The sequence below is a fragment of the Toxotes jaculatrix genome, chromosome 9, assembly GCF_017976425.1.
Source record: "Toxotes jaculatrix isolate fToxJac2 chromosome 9, fToxJac2.pri, whole genome shotgun sequence".
Taxonomy (NCBI): Eukaryota; Metazoa; Chordata; class Actinopteri; family Toxotidae; genus Toxotes; species Toxotes jaculatrix.
In genome coordinates, this window is record NC_054402.1 from 21,170,857 (window position 1) to 21,192,205 (window position 21,349).

At 43.5% G+C, this 21,349-nt stretch overlaps 1 protein-coding gene across 2 annotated transcripts; it reads right to left on the minus strand.

Moving 5' to 3' along the window:
* Nucleotides 1-72: 72 nt before the first annotated feature.
* LOC121187553 (centrosomal protein of 164 kDa-like) lies at nucleotides 73-15,524 on the minus strand. 2 transcript variants are annotated; one of them, XM_041046837.1, is made up of 28 exons: nucleotides 15,390-15,524; nucleotides 14,810-14,893; nucleotides 14,292-14,403; nucleotides 13,301-13,532; nucleotides 12,814-12,978; nucleotides 12,606-12,725; nucleotides 12,429-12,509; nucleotides 12,196-12,300; nucleotides 9,621-10,793; nucleotides 8,936-8,989; nucleotides 8,683-8,819; nucleotides 7,820-8,350; nucleotides 7,462-7,593; nucleotides 7,010-7,205; nucleotides 5,808-5,885; nucleotides 5,519-5,641; nucleotides 4,982-5,125; nucleotides 4,782-4,865; nucleotides 4,641-4,709; nucleotides 4,290-4,549; nucleotides 3,770-3,955; nucleotides 3,376-3,559; nucleotides 3,147-3,254; nucleotides 2,658-2,760; nucleotides 2,010-2,426; nucleotides 1,825-1,897; nucleotides 1,496-1,723; nucleotides 73-1,006 (listed from the first exon to the last, which is right to left on the minus strand). In XM_041046837.1, the coding sequence occupies exons 2-28, from the start codon at nucleotides 14,886-14,888 to the stop codon at nucleotides 910-912; spliced, it is 5,271 nt and encodes a 1,756-aa protein (XP_040902771.1). In that variant the 5' UTR covers nucleotides 14,889-14,893; nucleotides 15,390-15,524; the 3' UTR covers nucleotides 73-909. The 2 variants fall into 2 exon arrangements, with proteins under 2 accessions (XP_040902771.1, XP_040902770.1); XM_041046836.1 differs by lacking the exon at nucleotides 9,621-10,793 and having other exon boundaries at nucleotides 1,604-1,723.
* Nucleotides 15,525-21,349: the final 5,825 nt, after the last annotated feature.

A 21,349-nucleotide genomic window follows, 5' to 3' on the forward strand; every position in this document is an offset into this window, starting at 1 on the left:
GAACAAAACCCTGCTCTTACACACTCAACAATCCTAGTTTATATCAAGATCAGTACACAACAAATTCATGAATGCATATGTATAAAATTAAATTTATTAAAATACTTAGTAAAAAATACAGCATTTACACAAATATACACGCACAAAGGACATTTTTTTCTGCCTACACATTGGTTTAAAGTTTACTAGTCGACGACTCACAACAACTGCTGCACTAGGTCTGTGTTAAAGAGAGAGAACAGGAAAAGTAATGTAAAATAAAAGCAGATTGGCTTCATGTTTACCCAAACAACAGCGATTCCTGTTTTTGAAAGACTAAAATGAGAAGAATCGAAGGAATTATTAAAAACCCAACAGTTCACACACATCATTTACAAAACCAGTGGCATAAATACAAATGTAACCTGTCGTGAAATGGAGCTGGACCCCTGTTCATCTGTAAAACACTGCTTTTTAATGTTATATCCTGCCTGCAGAAGCAAATGAGTGGAGTTCACAACATGAAGACCAATCACATGATGTATGGGAAGTTCTCAGTAATAAAGAAGACATGGTGATGTTCCTCAGTGCTTGTCATTCAGAAAAGTGTTTGGCCCAAGTCTGGAGCAAAAAATCTGTAAACATGACACTGAAGTGCTTTAAGGAGTCGTCTGCTTCTCGCAGCCCTGTCTCATTTGGAGGATAAAAGTCCTCAGCCCTGTGTGACATGTGGCTCCCTGAACGGCCGTATTCTCTGCAGTCAGTTCTTCCTCCAATCACAGCAGAGGAGGCCCGGACTTTCCCTGAAAACCTTTGCACTGAAAGTTAAAAAAAAAAAATGTGAGGCTCTGACCTGCCACAGTCATTCAAGCCAGTCAAAGTCCTCGGTGCCAGTCATGGGGCAACAGGACTGAACTGTGCATCGTGTCCTCAGTAATGATAGACTCTAATCTGGTTGTTGTCGTCAAGGCCTAGCTGGACCAGGCCGCTCGTGGAGGACGGAGCCCGATAACGAGTGAACAGAGGTCTGGAAAAGTAAAGTTAAAGACAAAGAAGGCCGCAACACCACGTGACTCGTAAAGGTGTGTTTTAGAAAAGGGATGGTACTGATGTGAAGTTAGTAAAAGGTTATCAGACAAGTCAAAAGCATCACTAAACACAGCAATAAATACCGCTATTATCTAAATGATTAAGACGGCTAACTAACCACAGTCATTTCAATTACTCCACACACACGTACACACACAAACCTGGATATGCTGGGACATGAAAAACTGAAAACGTGGTAGGAAAACAGGAAGTGAAATATTACCCAGAGAAAACTGAGAACAGATAAATGATTAAATGTGTGCTAATATCAAAAAACAGGAGGAAATTAAAGCTGAATGAATAAAATGAGTTTGTGAACGATAAATAAGAATGAGTTCAGTTTTAATCTATTTTATCAAATTCTTGCTTTTTTTTTTACCACGACTGAAAGCTACTATGTTCTGTACGCTCCACATTGAGGCACCACACTGAGATGAGGTTAAAAACCAGACACTGCCTTGTGCGCTCTTCATGTGGATACTGAACCTTTTTGTGTGTTAGTGTGTGTGGTTGAGTATGTGTGACAGAAGGATACATGCTGGTGTCTTTCTTGCGCATCTCCAGCCACCTCTTGTTGCCGTCGATCAGCCCCTGCAGCCTCTGGCCGTCCACCTCCACTGACTTCTGCATGGACCGCAGGCTGCGGCTGTGTTCACTGAGACACACACACAGTTTCTGGATTGTTGTAAGCACATCTGAGAAGGTAAGGATGTGTATGTAAGCTGTAAAGATGATGACAGGTGTTTTGCAGGTTACCTGACGGGAGTGTATGGTGAGTAGGCTGAGGTGGTCCTCATGGTGCTGGAGGTAACTGGGTCCATAGCTGCTCCTGGAGAACATAGCAACAGTTCAGCAACAACAATGGTTGTAACTAAAAGCCACTGTAATAATTGTTGGTACTTTACTCATTTATGAGCAGAGTGGCCCAGAGGTTGGTATACCAGGGAAAATCTGGCTCCATCGGCTGTTGATGAGGTCCTCAGAGGCCCTCAGCCCACTGCTGAGGGGGGAGCTGTAGAGAGGTGTGGCAGCAGAGCTCCCCAGAGGTGCCCAGCTCCAGGAAGGCTCTGAGAGCCTCACTGGGGCAGGTGGGGCTAAAGAGCTGGGGCCCAGGGTGTGCATCTGGGGCATTACTGGGACAGACGTGGAGGTGGCTGTGGCAGAGGTGGCTGTAGCAGAGGTGGGAGCTGGGGTGGAGTGAGGCTGAGATAGAGGCAGAGTGAAGGCTGTGTAAGGTGTGGCACTCTGCCTCTGAGCTATTGAATCCAGTGCACTCAGGACGGTGTTGAGCTGGCCTGAGATCTGCTGCAGGGACTCTGCTAACTCCTGGACTTTGGCCGGGACTGTGGGATGGCCTCCTAATGAGAGAGAGCAAGGTGTAGAGATGAGATGATGGATAACCTGAAAACATGTAACATATAACAACATATATGGCAACAATATGAAACATAAGAAACACTACAGGTTTGAATAAAAACAGTACAGATAAATGAAAAGAAATGTATGAGTTAAATATATTTTATTTTATTTTGACCTTAAAGAGCAGCTGATTCTTCTGTGTTTTTCACTCAGTGACCGGTAAGTGTTACCTGTCCCATCCGGTGGATCCGCGGTGCTGCTGAGGTCCGACTCTGTCACATCGAAGGTCACCTTCCTCTCTCCTGCCAGCCGAGACAGGTCTTCAAACAGAGGCTGAGCGAACAAAACAGAATGCCCCATATTACTGTATGTATAGCATAATCCAGTTGGCTTGTGTTTGCAAAGGTTGGGAATAGTAAACACAAAAGTCCAGAAAGAAAATGAATCCAAATACCCATTCTTTGTAGATATCAAGTTAAAAATAATGGTTGGTTATACTCCAGGTCATACTGTCAGTAAACTCGGATAAATTTCATTACATTTCTAAATGATCTTACATAGAAAGCAGAAAAAAAAGCTGAACCAAAATATTTTTTACAGCTTCTCTTGCTCATAGATTTGGGATAAGTGTTGATAAAAGTGATCAACCAAAGTGAAGTATCACTTTAAGCGTGATAGAACTATAGGGCTGCAGATCCAGCCTGATGTTTTCTCCTGACCTCTTCAGCTATAGAGCTCTCCAGCTGCTGCAGCTGCTCCTCTTTCCTCCTCAGGAGAGAGTTCCCTCTCTGAACCGTCTGCTGCAGCTCCGCCACATTTCTGGCCTCCTGACAGAACCGGTGAAAAGAAACCGGCACTTACTGTAACACCCATTTTAAATCAGCCCCAATCTCACCAGTCATCACACTAATTATCATTCTGCAGGAGGTGACTGACACTCCTCCCTACCTGCAGGAGGTTTCTCATCATCTCCTTAGTCACCACCCCTCCTTCGTGGCCGGGGTCCTGGGAGGAGTCGGTCTGGGCCGCCTGCAGAGCCGCCTGTCTCTCCATCAGCCGGCTGCTCTCCCTCTCCAGGAAGAGTTTGGTTTTTTGGATGGAGGTGCCGTGTGAGGAGATGTAGCGTCGAAACCTGGACACACAGAGGAGTGGGAGTGTGGGCTGAAAGCAGACATACACTGTGCCCTGCTCTCGTAGACTAACATTTAAACTCTGAATGTTCTGATCAACAATAAACCAATAATTATAATATTTTTTTAATAAAAAACAGAATGATAGCTCATGTTTTCCTAGTAAATACTAAATGTGGATGTATAACCACAGTTCTGCTCTCCGTACTTACTCGTCCATGCTGCTCTGGCTGTCAGGTACAGGGGAGAGCGGTGAGTCGTCCAGGTCCTCTACATGTAGTGCTGAGTCTCTCCTGTCACTGGAGGGCGCCGTCACCTCTGTTTTCTCCTCCGTCTTTTTGTCTTGTTTAGGTTCTTGTCTGGGGGAGGCGCTCGCTCCTTCACCTTGTTCCAACTCACTGAACGGACAAAATGCAAACAGGCCAACACTTTTCTCAGTCACATAAATCAGCTGTACACCAAACAATACTCTGACACATTCTGACAGTTGGAACCAGAAAGAAAAAGGTGAGGACTGGTTTGAATCTGTTTTGATGTCATTTAATCAAGTTCAAAAACACTTCTGTTTTACTTCTATTGTAATCTGAACACTGACTAAAAAGCAGAAGTATAAATCGAATCAAGACGGTCAGCAGCTATTTTTGTTGCTACTGTTGTCAGTGGACTTTTATTTTGGAGAGACCTGATCCTTTCAGTGTTTGTGTGTCAGTGTCCTGTGTGGGTAAACTGTACCTGACTCTGCAGCTGAGACGGTCGCATCTCTCCTGCAGCAGCGTCACCTTGCTCTCCAGTCTCTCCTTGTCCTCCTTCACTCTCCTGCTCTCTTCTCTAGCTTTGTCTCTCTCCTCTCTCAGCCTCCCCTCCTCCTCCCTGGCCTCGCTCCTCTCCTGCCTGGCTCTCTGGATGAGTTCTCGGGCTTGGTGTTTCTCCTCTCTCATCCTCTCCAGCTCCTCCTTCAGCTGGTCTCTCTCCTGGATCAGCCGGGGTAAGGTCTAAACACACACACAGGTGGGGACATAGGGGGTTGATGGAGGGGTGGGTGAATATAATCTCTTGTCATAGAGAAAAAGTGGGACCTCACACCTCGATCTGTCTGTCCACCTCCTCCTCTTCCTCCCCAAGTTTCTTCCTCCTCCTCTTCAGATCTGCTACCTGATAAGAGACAGGAATCATTTGTCCGTGTGGTTCAGGTTAGAGTGTTGGTGTTTAATGTTACATACAGACCTTGGTCTGCAGCATGGCCTCCTGGCTCTTCAGCTCTTTAGCTCTCAGCTCCAACTGATCTGCCAGATCCTGCAGCTCTGACTCCTGTGGGAAGAAATAAGATTTATTCTTTTGTTTTTTGCGTGTCTGTCATTGGTTTTACACTTTGAAAGGAAGTGTAAGCACTGTGTTGTTAGTAAAACTGTGCGTCTATCCCTCACCTTGCGTGAGTGCGTAAGCTGTGTCTTTTGTATCTGCATGTCGAGCTGCAGCCGGAGTTTCTCCAGTTGGACAGCGTGGGAGGCCTGGAGACGCTCTCTGTCTTCCTGCAGAGTGGACAACAAGCGCTCCCTCTGAGCGGTCTCCTAGAACACACACGCACACAGTCACACACACACACCATTTTATAATTAGCATAAACAGAAAACCCTGGGAATACTGGAAACTACTCATTTAGGAGCGGTGCTGCTAGTCAGTGAGTGGTGTTTGTGGTGGTAAATATGAAGCTACAACCAGCAGATGGTCAGCTTAACTTGGCACATACACTGGAAACATGCCCAAAGGAAAAAAAAGCAAGATTTCCTTATCTTAGGACAGAGGCTGGCAAGCTATTTCAGACAGAAATAGTTGGAAAGAGTGAAAACATTACACAAGACATTATCCACCAATCCTAAAAGGACCAAAAGAACTTGTTACTGCAAGTTGTACGGGATGAGGGCATGCACCAGCTAAAAGTAAAATGTGAAACACTTTCCGACCTCATCCAGGTATTTCTCCCTGATGTTGTTCATCTCTCTCCTGTGGTCCTCCCTCAGCTGCTCCAGCTTCCTCTCGTGATCACGCTGCACTTCCTCCCGCACTTCCTGGAGCACATCAGCCAGCTACACAGTGGAAGGCAGGGTCAGTTTACAGGACAGCATTACAACACACACGGTGCTGATGATGTTACCCTGTCTGTTTGGAACGTGTGTGTGTGTGTGTGTGTGTGTGTGTGTGTGTGTGTGTGTGTGTGAGCGTGTGCGTGTGTGTGTGTCTGCGTCCTCTAACCTCTCGGCGGTACTCCACCAGGTGCTGTTCAGGTCGTGGAGTCGCCATCAGCTCCCTCCTCCTTTCTGTGCTTTTGACCTTTATACAGACAAAACAGAGCAAACAGAGACAGACACACATTTAGACAGATCATTAAACTGCGTCAAACTGGGTCAAAGTTTGTGTTCACTTAACGCCTTCCTTTAGACAAGTACACCCAACCACAGATGTGGATAAAAACGTTGGTGCCTTCCACTTATAAAAGAAAAAACTTTTCTCTGAAATTAGTTGAAAATGACAAAAGTAAACAGCATCCACTCCTCTCTATTCCACCTTTAATAGAACAGACAAATTGTTTTTGACCTTCAATCTAACATTAACATTATTTTAACAAAATACAACAAATGAATAGCTGCTTGGCTGCCTGTAGATGTACGTTTTGGGTCATTATCCAATTGGAGGAGCCATGATCTGTGACAGTAGGCAGTATGTCTCTATCCATAAGTGAGCCTCCTCCATGTTTCACAGTGAGGATGGCGTTCTTTTCTTTGAAAGCTTCATTTTTTTCTTTCAAAAAGCTCTAATTTTATTTCATCTGTCCAAAGGACATTGTGGCTTGTCAACATGTATTTTAGCAAACTCTGGTCTTCTTCCATGGAGCTCGGCTCCATTCAGACACTGATGTATGGAGCAGATGGACACTGCTGCATCTTGATCTTGGAGGTCAGCCTGTGTCTGTTTTGAAGTTTTCCTTGGTTCTTTTTCCACCATTTGTACTCGTCTGTTCAATCTGGGTTCAGTTTTCCTCTGGCAGCCCCATCCAGGGAGGCTGACTAAGGTCCCATGGACCTTAAACTTCTTAGTGATATTAGCAACTATGACCACAGGAACATCAAGCTGCTTGCAGATGGTCTTGTAGCCTGTAGGCTGAATTAGGACTGACTGATTACAAGATTGAAGACACATGTGATACTAGTTGAAGACAATAGTCTAGTGGAAATATCACTACAATCCACTTATTTATCATCACTTTTAAGGGCACTAGCCTGGGTCATGAAGCTCTATGACGCATCAGCTGTGTCTCACCCTGGATTGCTTAATAACAGGGACAATATTTGAATTTTGCAATTTACTGAACTTACTGTTTGTGAAGCTATTTGCACCATTTTTTTGTTTTTTTTTACTGAGCTGGGCCCAGACAGGTCAGCATCATTGTCAGTCACCTCCTGTTTAAGAGAGTTCAGTGTCTCCTCCTTCTCTCCTTGGATCCTCCTCCTCTCTGCTTGCAGCTCCTCTTCCAACTCTGCCTTCAGGTGTTCGATGTCCATCCTCTTCTGGGATTCCAGCCTGTCGCGCTCCGCTGCTCGTTCTTCCTCTAGAGTGACACGTAACTCTTTCAACATGGCTTCGCTCTCCTCTCTGCGCACAAGACACAAACACACAATGATAATTTAGGGATTATACTGTAGGCAAACTCATTTAAGTACAGCTGATTTGCACGGGGTATGTTCTCTAAAGCAGGAGTTCTCAAATGTTTCATGTCTAAGGATAAGGAAGTGAGTAAAAGTAAGACACTACTTAGGTCATCAACCTAAGAGTGTATTGCAGATTTAGCTCCACTTTGACAAGCATCACTCATCCACCTTTGTTTTGTGTGTTAATGTGCGTGTCTGACCTGAGCTTGTGCTGCTGCTTCTCCCTCTCCCTCTGGACAGACTCTCTGAGTTCCTCCAGCATGCTGTCAGACTCCTCAGTGAGCCTGGCCTCCTCCTCTCTCCTCTCAGACAGGAGACGCTGCCGCAGAGCCCTGAGGAGACAGGTTCCATGCACATGGTTTAGTAAAATGTAGGTGTGTTAAGGTGAGACCGAACTGAGGCTATGAATTTTTTTTTTTTTTTTTTACATGAATTTTCCTCACAACACACATGGTAATAATCACCAAGAATGGGAAGTACACAAGTACTGTACGGCTAAACACTGATACAGTGTTGAGTATTTAAGTTTCATGGACTTCTGTGACTCAGTAGGCCTACCTTAGTCTTTGCTCGCTCTCTTCCTTCAGTTTCCTCTCCTCCTCCTCCTCTTCTCTCTTCAGCTCCTCCTGGAGGAGACGCATCCTCTTCTCCTTCTCCCCCATCAATCGCTTCCTCTCCTCCTCCACCCCCTGATCCACCTTCCTCTTCTCTCTCTCCTCCTCCTTCCTTTCTCTCAGACTCTTCTCCTCTCTCTCTGCCGTCTTCCTCTCCTCCTCTTCCTGCCTCTCTTTCTTCCCTCTGTCCTTCAGGGTTCTCCAGCTTGGCTCTTCATCCAGCGAGTTGTCTTGGTTCTGTAAGGGGAGTTCGGCATCTTCAAGTTGGGTGTTTAAAGTGCGGACCAGCCGACCTCTGGCGGTTTCAGGCCTCTGGAGCCCCAAAGAAATGCCGAAACCTTCGGTTTTCGGTCGGAGCTCGACCCCTCGCTCTGAGTGGGAGGGGCTGGAGAGGGAGGGTGTAGGGCTGGACTGGTGGAGGACGAGTCGGTCAACATTATGGGTTAGAGGGTCGCCTTTGTCTTCAGACATAGGGCTGAAGAGAGAGGGGGTGGGGTGTTAGAGTAGTTCCAAGGTAAAGAAGATGTTAAAAATTTCCAAATAATGCACAAAATGTTTCAGTGTTATTCTATAAATGGACAAGTTGTACATGTACGTAATTTTCACAACGCACGAGATCAGTGCAGATAAAACCAGCTGACTTTGTTGAGGGTAATCAAAAACGCTGGGTTAAAAGTTAAAAGATAATTCCTTGAGAGACACAAGGACACCAGGACACACTTCTGCAAGAAATGCTCCTCGTAAGGTTAATGCAACCTAGTCTGACCACACAAGGTGTTTTCCAGGAATAATATTAAAATGAGAAACCTCTTTGTAGCCTCAGCAGCCTTTGTCTTTGCCCTCTCCTCAATCTCCTCTTCTTCTCTTGTTTCTTCTCTGTCATCTTTCTCCAGAGGACTGACAGTTCCAGACAAGTCGTTGATGTCCCGAACCTTCTCCGACAGCTTTGGGATACAAAACCAGAACCATTACACCGCAGGTCGACAATGACAGATGAATAAATAAATGAATGAATGAATGAATGGTTGAGGATGGGTGTCATACTGCATGATATGACTACCTTGACATCTATGGAGGATGAAGCCTCCTCAATGCTTTTACTGGTCTCAGAGTCCTGCAGTAACACACATACAAATGCAAACACACTCAACAAAGTAACAAGGTAAGAGTTCTGAATGAACACACACAAAGCAAAAAAAAACAAACAAAAAATTGCACTAGGAACACTGAATATCAAAGCGTGCTGTCTTTTCAAAGAGACACAGAAACAAACACACAGCAGAAGCAGAGTGTACGTGCAAACACAAACACAACCAAGGCCGGTGAGCTCGCAGGCAGACAGTAAACTCAGACAGTCAAGCAAGCAGACTCTGAAAACAGGGGGAGGCGATGGCAGGAGGTGAGAGTCCTGTATCTGGTCAAATTACTCAAAATCAACCCCCCATGTAAAAGCAGATAGGCTACCAACAGGCTGCACTGCCAATGGGAGGAAGGATCAGAGCAGTCCAGTCCAGTCCTCAGGGGCTCAAACAAATTACCCATTGACCAATTTATATTCCAGTGTGCGGTGATGACATCCAGGCAGGGAGTCACAGAGGACGAAACAGCCCCTAAGGCAGTGGAGTTGGATTCTGGGATCTGGATGTACCATCTCGTGCATGCTTGAAGAGGTCAAGCAGGAGCAGGGTGTGGTTGGGTGGGGACGGGAGGGTGTGAGCACGCACAGAGGCAACACCGAGCCCTACCTCTTCAGGAAGGAGGCTTTTTTTGGTCACACTCTTCATCTCGTCAGCAAGAGTTTTTCCCTTTTGGGGAAGGTCACTCAACATCGTCTTCTGGCCTAGCTCGGCCGTTCCCGTCTTAAAAACCTCCACCACTTCCTCCTCACTCTCCGATGCTGCTGGGGGCTTTTGGGCATCGGATTCATCCTCAGTGTCCGTCCCTTCCCTCACTGTTTCTTCCCCCTCGCTCCGCACACACCTCTCTAACACTTCCTCATCACTGTCTGTCAGCTTCCTCTGGCTCAGGGAGCATCTCTCCAAAGCCTCCTCGCTCTCACCGTCCTCCTCCTCTTTTTCCCTCTCTTCCATTCCTTTGCTATTCTTCTCAACCTCTTCCTCCTTACTTTCATTCTGAACTTCTTCATCCTTTATGCTTCTCTCTTGCTCTTTGTCTTTGTCATTTTTGTCCTCCTCCTCACTCCCTTCATCTTTATCACTTTTGAAGCAATGCTCCACAACTTCATCACTATCCTCCTCAATTTCCTCCTCTTCTCCTACTTTTTGCACTTCGTCTTTCTCCCCCATTAAACTCTGCACCGCCTCATCACTCTCCCCTCTGTCTTCGGTCTCATCATCCTGGCTTTCAATGCACCTTTCTACCCTCTCATCACTGTCATCCCCCTCTCCCTCATTGCTGTCCTGCTTCTCAGTGCGTTTCATGTTCTCTGTCACTCCACAATCCCCTTCATCTTCCTCTTCGTCCTCACCTTCGCAGCATTCCTCCTCCACCTCATCACTTCCTACCTCCTCCTCCTCCTCTTTCTTGCTTTCCACAGACGCTTTACTTTCTCTCTGCTCTTCCTCCATCTCGTCACCCTCCTCTTTGCTTTTCCTGTCTACTTCCTCTCCATCTTCCTGCTCATTTCTGTCCTCTCCCTTCTCCTCCTCGCCTGCCTCCTCCGCTTCCCCTCCTCCTTCATCCTCTTGCTTCTCTCCATAAACATCTCCATCTTCCAACTCTCCTCCCTCCTCCTCATCCCCCTCCTCCAGTTCATTCAACTCCTCTGCTACTTCCTGTTCTGAGTGTTCAGCAGAGTGTTCTGGCTCAGGGCTGATAGGACCGCCCCCCTCCTCACTGACGTGGTTTCTGCTGCTTGTAAGTGGGGACAGGTGGAGGTGACGGCCCCTCAAAGAGTCCTTGGTGGAGGGAAAGAGGAAGACCAAAGGAAGGCGTGCAGAGACACAAGGGAGAGAAAGGATGGAGGAGGGCAGGTGAGGAAAGGAAGCAGACAAAAAGATTGTGACCCCCTCTCATCCTGAGAGACGGTGTGTGGGGGTTATGATCTTGACACAACGGCATGCAAACCCGACAGCACGTGATTTTTTTCAAGGACAAATTTAGTCATGTTAGACAACCAGCACATGAAAAATAAATAAGACAGACAATAAAAAAACATGCATGTATGCAAAGAAAGTGTTTCTCACAAACACAGACACACACGCAGGGAGCAGGTTTGTTTGGTAAATGTGATCTCCCTGTTTCAGAAATAATGTGTAGAAGGAAACAGTCAATCTAAGCGCATTAGTTCTGCTAAATCAGTGGGATGTTGCGTAATTTTAGAGGAAAGGAAAAATGTATTGACTGGTCCTCTGGTCCACCCCAACAGGGATAAATACATAAAGCAGAGAGAAATTCTGCTATTCATAGTTTTGATGTATACTACTCAGTGTTTAGTGTTTTTTTTTTTACTATAAAGCTGTCTGAAACTAAAACCTAAATAGCATTCATACTATTTAGTATTCATTTCACAATATACTATTCTGTATTTAGTTTCAGACAGCAAAGCAGTAACAGTGACAGTAGGAAGACAGGAGGACAAAGAGGAAGACACAGTAACAGCCGTGCCCATAGGACAGGTCCCAGCAGCACAGCAGCTACATGAGCACATCCGGGGTCACGGTGTAAAGGTGAGAGGTGTAAAGGTCAAAGAGGGTCACACAAGAGAAAGAGAAGGAATAACAGATGGTTTAGAAATCACAGTCACATGAGACAACAAGAAAAGCCCACGACGGCACTGAAACGCTGAGGATGAGTAGAAACATGTTTCCTCCAACTCAAAAACATATGCAAACCTATTATATATTAGCATCTACAGTATATGCAACATTATTGTTTTTAATCATTAAGTAAAGCAGAAGTAAAACAAATACTGAAAATACAACACTGAACGTGTGATTTCTACTCATAGGCTACGGTTTTACCAGAGGAAATGTATTTGCGACCCCTTTCTCCTCACAATATATTCTGCTCTTTGAGACAGAAACACAACATTAACATCCATAGTTACTGTTCTTCTAAAATTCCTGTCAAATCACGTGAAACAAGAAATAACTAACTCGCTTATAAAAGATTTTAAGTCAAGTAATCACAGTAAGTAAAACAAAGCAGCCATTCACAGGATGGCAAACAGGTGTTACATGCAGAACACAGAAATGGCAGAGAGATTGTATTCTGAATGTTCAAAGTGAAACAAGTGCGAGCAAGTAAGACAAAATAAAGCAGGGAGCAACTGCAAAAGGGGGACATATGTGTTTTTACCTGTTGAGACGGTGGTTCAGGGCTGTGGTCTCCAGACAAGGCCAAGTCCTGAAGCTCCGGCTCTGTCCTCTCCTCAGGTAAAGCTCTACCACTGGCTTCACTGTCCTAAAGCACATACACATACACACACACATATATATTATTTAACAGCAGCTGTTTCTCTTTGTATTTGATTTCTTTCACAATAACGTGGCAAAGGATCAGCACTGTAGAGAGCAAATCGTTCTTTCTACCTCATACTGTAGACCCCCTCCAAGGGCATCCAGGTCCAGGTGGAGGTTCTTCAGGAGCCTGTCTGAACCACGGGGACTTGGCTGAAAAGCAGACAATGTCTCATTTGATAAAGGATTAAAATATGTAAGCAGTTAAACCAGTTTTTTTCAGTATCTTGTGTTCAGACTGCACTTTACCTCGTTTTCTGAGATTTTGTCGTCATCACTTTCATCATCATCAAAACCTGGAAGAGTAAGAGACACCCTCTCCTCCTGCCTGCTGCCTAAAACACTAGATGCCCCAATGCTTCTAGGACCCTGACAGAGGAAAAAATGTAAAGGTTAGGGAGGGGACACAAACTCAAAAGCGCATCAAACTGTCTTTCATATAGCACTAGGATCTCACCCCTAGGGGGGTCTTGAGGGGCTCCAGTCCCCCAGAGCTGCTGAGGGACCCACGGAGAGCAGGGGCAGATCCAGAGAGTGGGCCTGGGACAGAGGCATCCAGACCTCTCAGAGGACCCAGAGCACCCAGTGGGGACGCTAAGGGTCCCAAGGCTGAAGTCAGAGCCTAAAGGGAAAGAGACAAAGTCAAAGAAATGAATCTAGACCTAGAAGCATTTCCAAGTGGTGAAAGTACTGATTGCCTTTTATTTTTCATTCTGTACATGCACAGTGATGTTTTAAATATAATAGCTGTGTTAAATAGTACCGCAAAAACTTTGCAAAAATATATCTCCAGATTCAACAAACTCCTTTCCTGTATCCTGCACTTTGCCTCTTTCAATTTGACACTGATCATTTTCATTCAGGACACTTAAATGTATATCAAAATCACTTACAATACAAATTGTAAACATTAAAAGTGTGGGAAAAATGCAACAACCACTCACTCCAGGAGTCATGAGCGGCTCCTTCTTCTTTTTCTCTTTCTTCTCCTTCTTTTCTTTCTTCTTTTTCTTGTCCTTGTCTTTCTTCACCCCTTTGCCTCCTGCAGCGGCCGTGAGCTGGGTGCGCTCACGCTCCTGGGCCACCAGGCGGCGGTAGTGCTCGTCGCAGGGGTGATCCCAGGTGGACTGGCCCGTGGAGAAGTTGAAATAGTAGATGTCCCCTGTCACATCCTGGCTGTGGGGGAGGAGGAGGGGGGAGAGGAGGGGGGTCACTTCAGCACCTCCAAAAAGGCCCAGGAAAGGGAAGGAGAGATGACGGGAGGACGGGTAGGTGAACGGAGAGATGTCACCTGAGGTTGAGTTGTTACCTGAAACTGAACGCTTAACCAAATGAACTATTTCATTCTCTAATATTTATTTGGTCATGAAGGGTTATAGCTGCTTTATTCGTTTTCATAGTAATGACTATAACTATTTTAGTTTAGTTAGTAATTTTTAGCTTACAACCGTAAAATCAATTTTATTCTTAGTGCAAACTGCTGCAAAGAAACAGACTGAAGCAGAACTATACAAAAACCTACACTGTGGTGTAAGAGTGATTATTTGGACAGTTTCACTGCAGCTGACATCTCCCTGGAGATTCTGTTATGCAAAGGTTGCTACGCACCTTCAACTTCAGATGTCAAGAACAGACCTTCACCCTTGATAAACTGTAAGGACACAAACACTCCTACACTTTATTTCTGTCAAACAATCTCCAATAAATCCAACTTGCTGTCACAGTGTAGATGAAATCCTGATAGCTTCTGTCTTTGGGGACTCATCATTCAGCATCACCATGACCGTTAACAACAACATGAATCCGTCTACATCTGTGCAGACTACATAAAACGGCGGTTGCATACTATAGCTGCTACACAGATTGTAGAGACCTCTGTTCAAGTTTGTTTACCGTGGGTGGCCATGCTGCAGGGACTTCTCTGCCTTTACTTACCAAGGCTTCCACTCATGAGGCAAAGGGGCAACGATGCCCTCCCTGGCCAGCCACAGGAGCTCCGGCTCACAGTCTGGATCAATGCCAATCTCCTTTGCGTACTCTTGGATCTCTGATGATAGATGAAGTGAAAAAGAGAGAAATATAATGATATCAGAAGAGCTGAACAAATTAGCATTACAGTATCCAGCAGATTTGTGAATTGAACAGCTCAGCAAAGTGATGTATCCCAAAACAAACCATGATACCAACACTGCAGGTTTTCCATACAGCTGCAATCAGGATCCTCCATTATCCCCCTGTATCCAATATTATCCAATACATTAATGGATTATACAATAACTACCAATAATCAACACATCAGTGTAAGCCAACCAAGCTGAGTGTTTGACACCCACCACCACCAGTGGCATGCTAGCAAAATTTGTTGTGTCTGGAGGGTTACTGCATACTGTATATTTTGGGATAATCTGTGCACTGCTACCATGCCCAGCTTTATTGCCCTGACCCCTGTATACCTTGTTCAGAGGGTATATAGTTCTCATCGTAGTCCTCTTCAAGGATCAGCTGGTCTCCTATGAGGGCAGCTGCAGTCATGGTTACTGCACGGACACAGGGGGAAATACACAACAGCGAAAGAAAGACAGATATGTTGTGTTTATCATAACACAGTGACAGCTAACAACACAAGGTCGCCCCTCTCGGTTGACAGCCTCAGCTCCTTACTGTGCTGTGCAAAATACGCCTTGCTTTATGAGAGAAAACTGAAGGTTTTGATGTTCTGATGCTCAGCTAATAAGATTAACGAATTAACTTCTCGCGTATGCCTAGAAAAAAGCAAGGGCTTATTATAAAGCATATTCTTAAAGCTGTGGGAAACTGTGAAGCAGTAAAGCTGCATTACCATCTCCATAAACGAAAAACATCGACATGAAATCATTTAAGGACAGTAATGTGTGGGACAGGAAGGAAAGGGGTGAGCTACTGAAGCTAGCATCTCAGCTAACTTCAAAATTAGCTGGGCGCCATCTGGCTCCTTAACGTTAGCTCAACCAGCCAATTAGTATTAGAACAGCACGTTCCTGATAAGTGATTTACCTTTAGACGTTTTCTCATTGGCCTCTGTGGTATTATCGATTAGTTGTCAGTTCTTTGACACAGACATTGTGTACGCAGAGGTTCGAAAGATGAGAAAGTTACACCACTAACAACATCTCCAAGGACGCTTCCCCCGTTTCCTGTTGACGATGGAAACGTGGCTCTGACTGGCTGAGACACATGAGGCGTTCAGGCGTCCTCGTAAATTCCTGAATCGTCAACATTAACGGTTCACTTTGTCACTTTTTCACTTTGTCAGTAATTGAACTGAGAAATTGAACCTTAAACAGGTGCTGTCAGCGGGTTTCGTTTGTTTGATTTTTGAAATGTCACAGTACCACCTTTGATTCAGTGAGAATACAAAACACACTTTTTCTATTATTTTTGTTTTATTTTTACGAATATTAATAAGAGGCACATCTTACTGAAGTGGAAAGACAACAATAACCTATGAAGAAGTGGAGATTGTATACTATGAAATCTGTTTATTCATCTTCCACTTGACTGACTCAGTCGCGTTTGTGTACGTAGGCTACTTCATATTTTGTACTACAAGTGAAAATACCAATAACTATACATCTTCATTTATGTAGGGGATGAGTTTTGAGTGGGGGCTCTTCATTGTAGGAGGCCCCTCAGAGATCTAGGTTTACATTTTGTCAGGAACTCTACATTTGAAGATAGATATGTTTATGTGTCACAGTTATTGCTGTTATCTCTGCCTAAAAGGATCATCAGGAAGGACTTAGTTTGGAATTCCTTGACAATAATGACAAAAATCCTTACACTTCTTTTATATCTTTGGGTCAGAGTTCTGGGGGCAGCAGCTGATCACTGAGAAATATCAGAGCTTTGATTTCGCTCAGCGCAGTAACTGTGCTCTGGAGAAAAGTTGCTAAACTATGTGGAGAAGAGAGTTCTCCTAATTTTAAGGCACAAAACATTGTATGAGACTCTAAAAAATCCACTAAATCAAGCATCAAATGTAAGTTTGCATATTAAACCACCTTTTCACACTATAATTTCTTTATTGTGAGTTAGAATTCAGAGAACTGCCCTGTTTAAATGTTTACAACTTAGTGGGAGTGAGTTTATTTTCACAAAGGAAAAAGGTAAGGTGTTTTACATGTGTTATTGTAAGGGAAGTTGAACGTAAAGATGCCCATGGTGTGTCAAATTGCGCTTTCTGTCCCCCAAGCCTCTCACTCACAGCTAGGGGCTGCATTAACACTGTGCTGCTAAACGATGCCTTTGTTCAGTCGCAGAGCCACAGTGTCATATCAGATTGTTGATGCCTTTCTTGTGCAAATCCACTGTTGACTGCTATCAGCAACAAAGCAAATTAGTTTCCTGGTGACCAGCTTGCAGAATGTTTTCAACATTTCATACAGTGCAGCACACGCACAGATTAAGGTTATGGCTTCAAGTAAATAACTCTATGTTTAGTTTGGCTTCTGTCCTGATCTCTTTATTAAAGGTTTTAACCACAAGAGGGCAGACGAGGGGATGATTGATGAAACATGACTAGTAAGCAGTCTACAGTCCATCTATCCGACAACGTTATGGTGATGCACTAAATTGAGGAAATAATTTCCACTGTCATGCTCAATGTGATGCAAGTAATGCACAAAGTTTACAGATATTCTTTACTACTCAACACATATTTTCTTCTTCTCTCATGTACAGAATTTTTCACCTATCACACTGTACGATTTTTGGCATTAGGTACATTAGCTAAATCAAATCTGTTAACATATGTATTATCTAATAATAGTTATGTAGCACTGAATAATAGGTAGCAAGAAGCAATCCAGAATCCCTGAATGTCTTTTTGGTTTTCATGGGTTCAGGTAAGAATGACACTTCTTCCCATCCTGTTTGTCTATGGTGTGGGCGGTTTGGTTCTAGTATCAGGGTGAAGGACCTCTACATCTTGGGCAATGGTAGCTTTAGAATTACAAACAGGCCTTGAAAACTCAGATGAACAACTCTCAACAACACCTACGCACCAAACTAAATAATAGACACGTCAAATGTTAGATTTTAAAAAGTTGAGTCATCTCAGCCTTTTACATTTAATAATGGTGGTAGATGTTAAGAAGTAACACAGCATTTAACAGTGAAGTCAATTGAGACTCAGAAATACATCTAAAGAGTGAAGCTGGCACAAATCAAATACTCTATTAACGTGCCTGTGAAATATTCTGCTGTGGTCCATAGTCTACACAACAATCAGTTAAATGTCATGAGGTAAAATGTATATTTTACTGTACTGTGACCTGTAGTAAAGAATTACCCTACATTGTCCGTTCACTTTTTTGAATAAAGTTCTTTTTGATCATTTAAACAATCAGTTTGTTGTAACATTTGCTGTTGCATTGGCTTTCAGATGTTCAGCACGTTCTTCTTATGCAGGTAGGTCCTAACGTTTAACTGTGCACTCTAATGAACTGCATTATCTTTGGAACAGTCAGAAGAGCAGCAAATGGCCACAGAGCCCCATAAACAGTGAAGATAATGTTCCCTATCACTGGTCAGAACAACAGCTCACTGCTCGTTGGTTGGCATAGAAGTTGCCCTGCTGTTTCCTCATTATTCTCCGGTTACGTGAGTGTCAGTATGTCAGGGTGTGTGGATTATTTTATGATTAAACAAAAGTTCTTGGTGACTGTGTGTCAGCCTCATTTTGCTCCTCGAATGATTTAGGTTATCTGAGTTCAGGGTGGATTTTCTTGCTTTGCTGTCAAGCTGTACAAGCCGCAGGGCGATGCAACCTACAGTGACCCTGCGCGACCAGGGCTTCGGTCCAAATATCTGTATTAAAGCAGAAGCGACCTCAACAGATGTGACATTACAAAACCACATCACTACAGATAAGTAGACTTGGGTATAGCAATCTGAAGAGGCGTGTGTGTGTGTGTGCGCGCGCGCGCGCGCGCGTGTGTGTGTGTGTTGAATAAAATGAGACAGAGTTCCACACTGTTGCTTTCAGCTGAGATAACCTCCCCTGCTGATTTGAGAACAGTGCTCCATCATGGAGGCAGCTGGAACAATGACGTGACCTTTGAACCTCAGTCAGGGCCTGATCAAATGGTGGATTTGCTGATTAAATATTTATCAGCTCCGGGCAATTACCCCACATCTGCCTGGCTGTTTGGTGGTCACTGTAAAACTTGTTGTTGATCATCAGTAAAGAAGTTCCTTTTCTTAATAGAACATCAATAAATCTCATAACGTGTGATATCAGCTGGCTTTAAATGTTGGAGAATAGAGCCAAGCAGACCAAATTCTGCCTTTAAGACATTTCTATTTAGAAATAACATTGTCTTGAATTAAGCCCAGATAATGCTTGCAAACCCAGTGGCTGTGCTGCCCAAAATAGTTATCACCCAAGAGTTTGCTCCATTTAAATTGTGTGAAATTGTCTCTAATTTGTATGTTCCCAGTGATAAACTTTTCCACCATTTTGTTTTCCCTTTTCAAACGTTCTTCTTTAAAGTAATACAAAACATGCAAAGTCAGCTATTAATTCTCTTGCCAGCTAGCAGTTTTGAGGTCCCATTGATAACAATTATGACAGCACTAATCCAGACCGATGGTTCAGTGTGGATGCTGAACCACATGGTGCAATGCAAACAGTTTCAAAGGTTGCTGTTCCAGATAAGAGTCATTCTTGCCTCTGAGCAGCTGATATGTAGAACCTTCTTATCTCACAGGCTGGGGCAAAAACCCTGAAGACTACTGTTCAGTGACAGAACAAGCTGAAGCCACTGAGAGGGGCCATGTGCTGTGATTTGTTCTGCCTCTTACTTCCTGTGCTCAGTGTGTAAATTGGAGGCCTGTAACTAATGCTTATCCTCATTATCGATTAGTTGTTTAGTTTGAAAGATGTTAGAAAACAGTAAAAAATGTCCAATGTGTCATCCTGGTCCAACCAATAGTTCAAACCCCGATGATTTGAGGTTTACCAATATTCTCTTTAATATTTTTTTGTGAATTGAACAACTGATTAATCAGCTAATTCAGCATTAGTATAGTGCTGTTTTTAAGTAACGCATTCTAATGTGTCTGCATGTCAAGGATATGGAAACCATCCGCACTTAGCCGTGGCCAGCTAAATTAGGCACACACACGTCACCATTCAGAGCTTCCATTGTTCCATCTTTCACATTGGCTGCTGTATTTTACTAATTGGTGTCAGACAAATGGCTAGAGCTTATAACAACGCTGTGAACCTGGCAGGCGTCGATGATGAGGGTTGCGTAGGTGACTGTTCTGTCGCCTCTCTGTCTTCACAGAGTCATCAGGCTGAGCTTGGCTCCTGCTCACAATAATGTAGACTGAATGAGTTTGTAGTCAGGGTGTGAGAGAGAAAGACAGACAAGGCAGTGTCGGATAATAAACAGCAATGGTAAATGGAAGTGGGGAAAGACAAGGCATGGTAAAAATGTGGCTTCGATTTTAAATGGGCATAGAGGAATTGCTGCAAACAAATACTGATTCATCACATAATGAAACTGGAATTTTGTTTTGTAAAAACAGAAGCTTGTCCACAATGTGATGAAATCCTACAGAACAGCTTTACAACAAATGATGCCATCACAGGCACATGCTTTAATGGGCCAACAAGAGACCATGGGCACTGAGCTTGATCCACCATATACTTTTAGTTTCTGATTATTTAAGGTACAAATTCAGTCTCACCTGTAAAGGAACAGTGGCACACTTCAGTATGCTGTACTGTGGTAGGCTGTAATGTAGAAAGCAACTACATGGAGACTGAAGATGCTGATTTAAAAAAAGCTTTTTCAAAAGTCATAAATATTATTGGAGAATTGCATATATCCACCATTTGAAAACAATTTGTACAGGTCCTATTATCCTCCAAATTAATTTCCACCCAATTCTGTTGTTAAAATTATTTACGGCAACATGTCAAAACTTTTTTGATGCATTTGAACACAATAGTGGAACAAAAGCTTTTTAAATATATGATCTCCATTTTCAAAACTGACCAGCTGAGTAAACTAATTTCACACTGAACGTTAAGGGTAAAGATACCTTCCCCAAAGTTTTATCCACAGCAGTGAATGTGTTTTTGATATGTAAAGCCCAGAGAAAAATCTTCATCACCCTTTCTATTGTCTGGCACATTGTATGTTCTCTATGTTACTGTATATACTTTGAATTCTTGATGTAGTATCTTGTCCCATGTTACATAAGGCATGCACTGGACATGTTGCAATCACACAGAGCAAGTACTGAGTTTCAGTGTAACGATATTCAGAGACACATGTATTGATTATATAGGTTACTGGAACTACATTGTGCAAGAAACACAGATCAGTGTCTTGGTTACAGTTGATTGCCACTGACAAATGACAATGATTAACCTTGCACCTAATAACCCTGCACTATTAGACCATCTTTCAATCAGCCGGGATCTGATATATAAAGGCAACGTTTTATTGACTTCATAACAAACATTTATTTTTTTACCTTGTTTTTTTCAGTTTTTACTTATAGAAAATAGGTATAAACCTTTATATTGGCAATAATTTTGTGTAGGTGATGCTTGTTTGACAGGAGGCCTTTTAGTATCCCTGATCTGCACATACATGTGTATAATTCTAACTGTAAGTGACAACTCTGTATTCCTATTCCAAAAACTACATGAAACCACGGTGACAAAGTCCAGTGGTGATAGGACAACAAATAACAGCATGGCACACACCACACTTTGACCCATTAATCTTAGCACACACACCAGCCACAAATTTTGTTGTCCGTAAACTGAGATAAGTCTGTCTTGATACTATGTGTCTAGATTACCTCATTATGTTGCGTGGTAATGTTAGCCTGTGAATGTGCGTCTGTGTGTGCATATTTCTTATCCACAATTTACTGAATGGATATTGGATGTGATTACATTTCAACAGGTTGATTGCATCAAGTCACTG

Coding starts and splice junctions, on each gene's coding strand:
- LOC121187553 (XM_041046837.1), bottom strand. CDS start 14,888: ATGACTGCAGCTGCCCTCATAGGAGACCAGCTGATCCTTGAAGAGGAC. Junction 8,351..8,682: donor GCTGCTGAGGCTACAAAGAG/GTTTCTCATTTT, acceptor CTCTCTCTTCAG/CCCTATGTCTGAAGACAAAG. Junction 1,007..1,495: donor GTTTTTAACCTCATCTCAGT/GTGGTGCCTCAA, acceptor TTACTTTTCCAG/ACCTCTGTTCACTCGTTATC.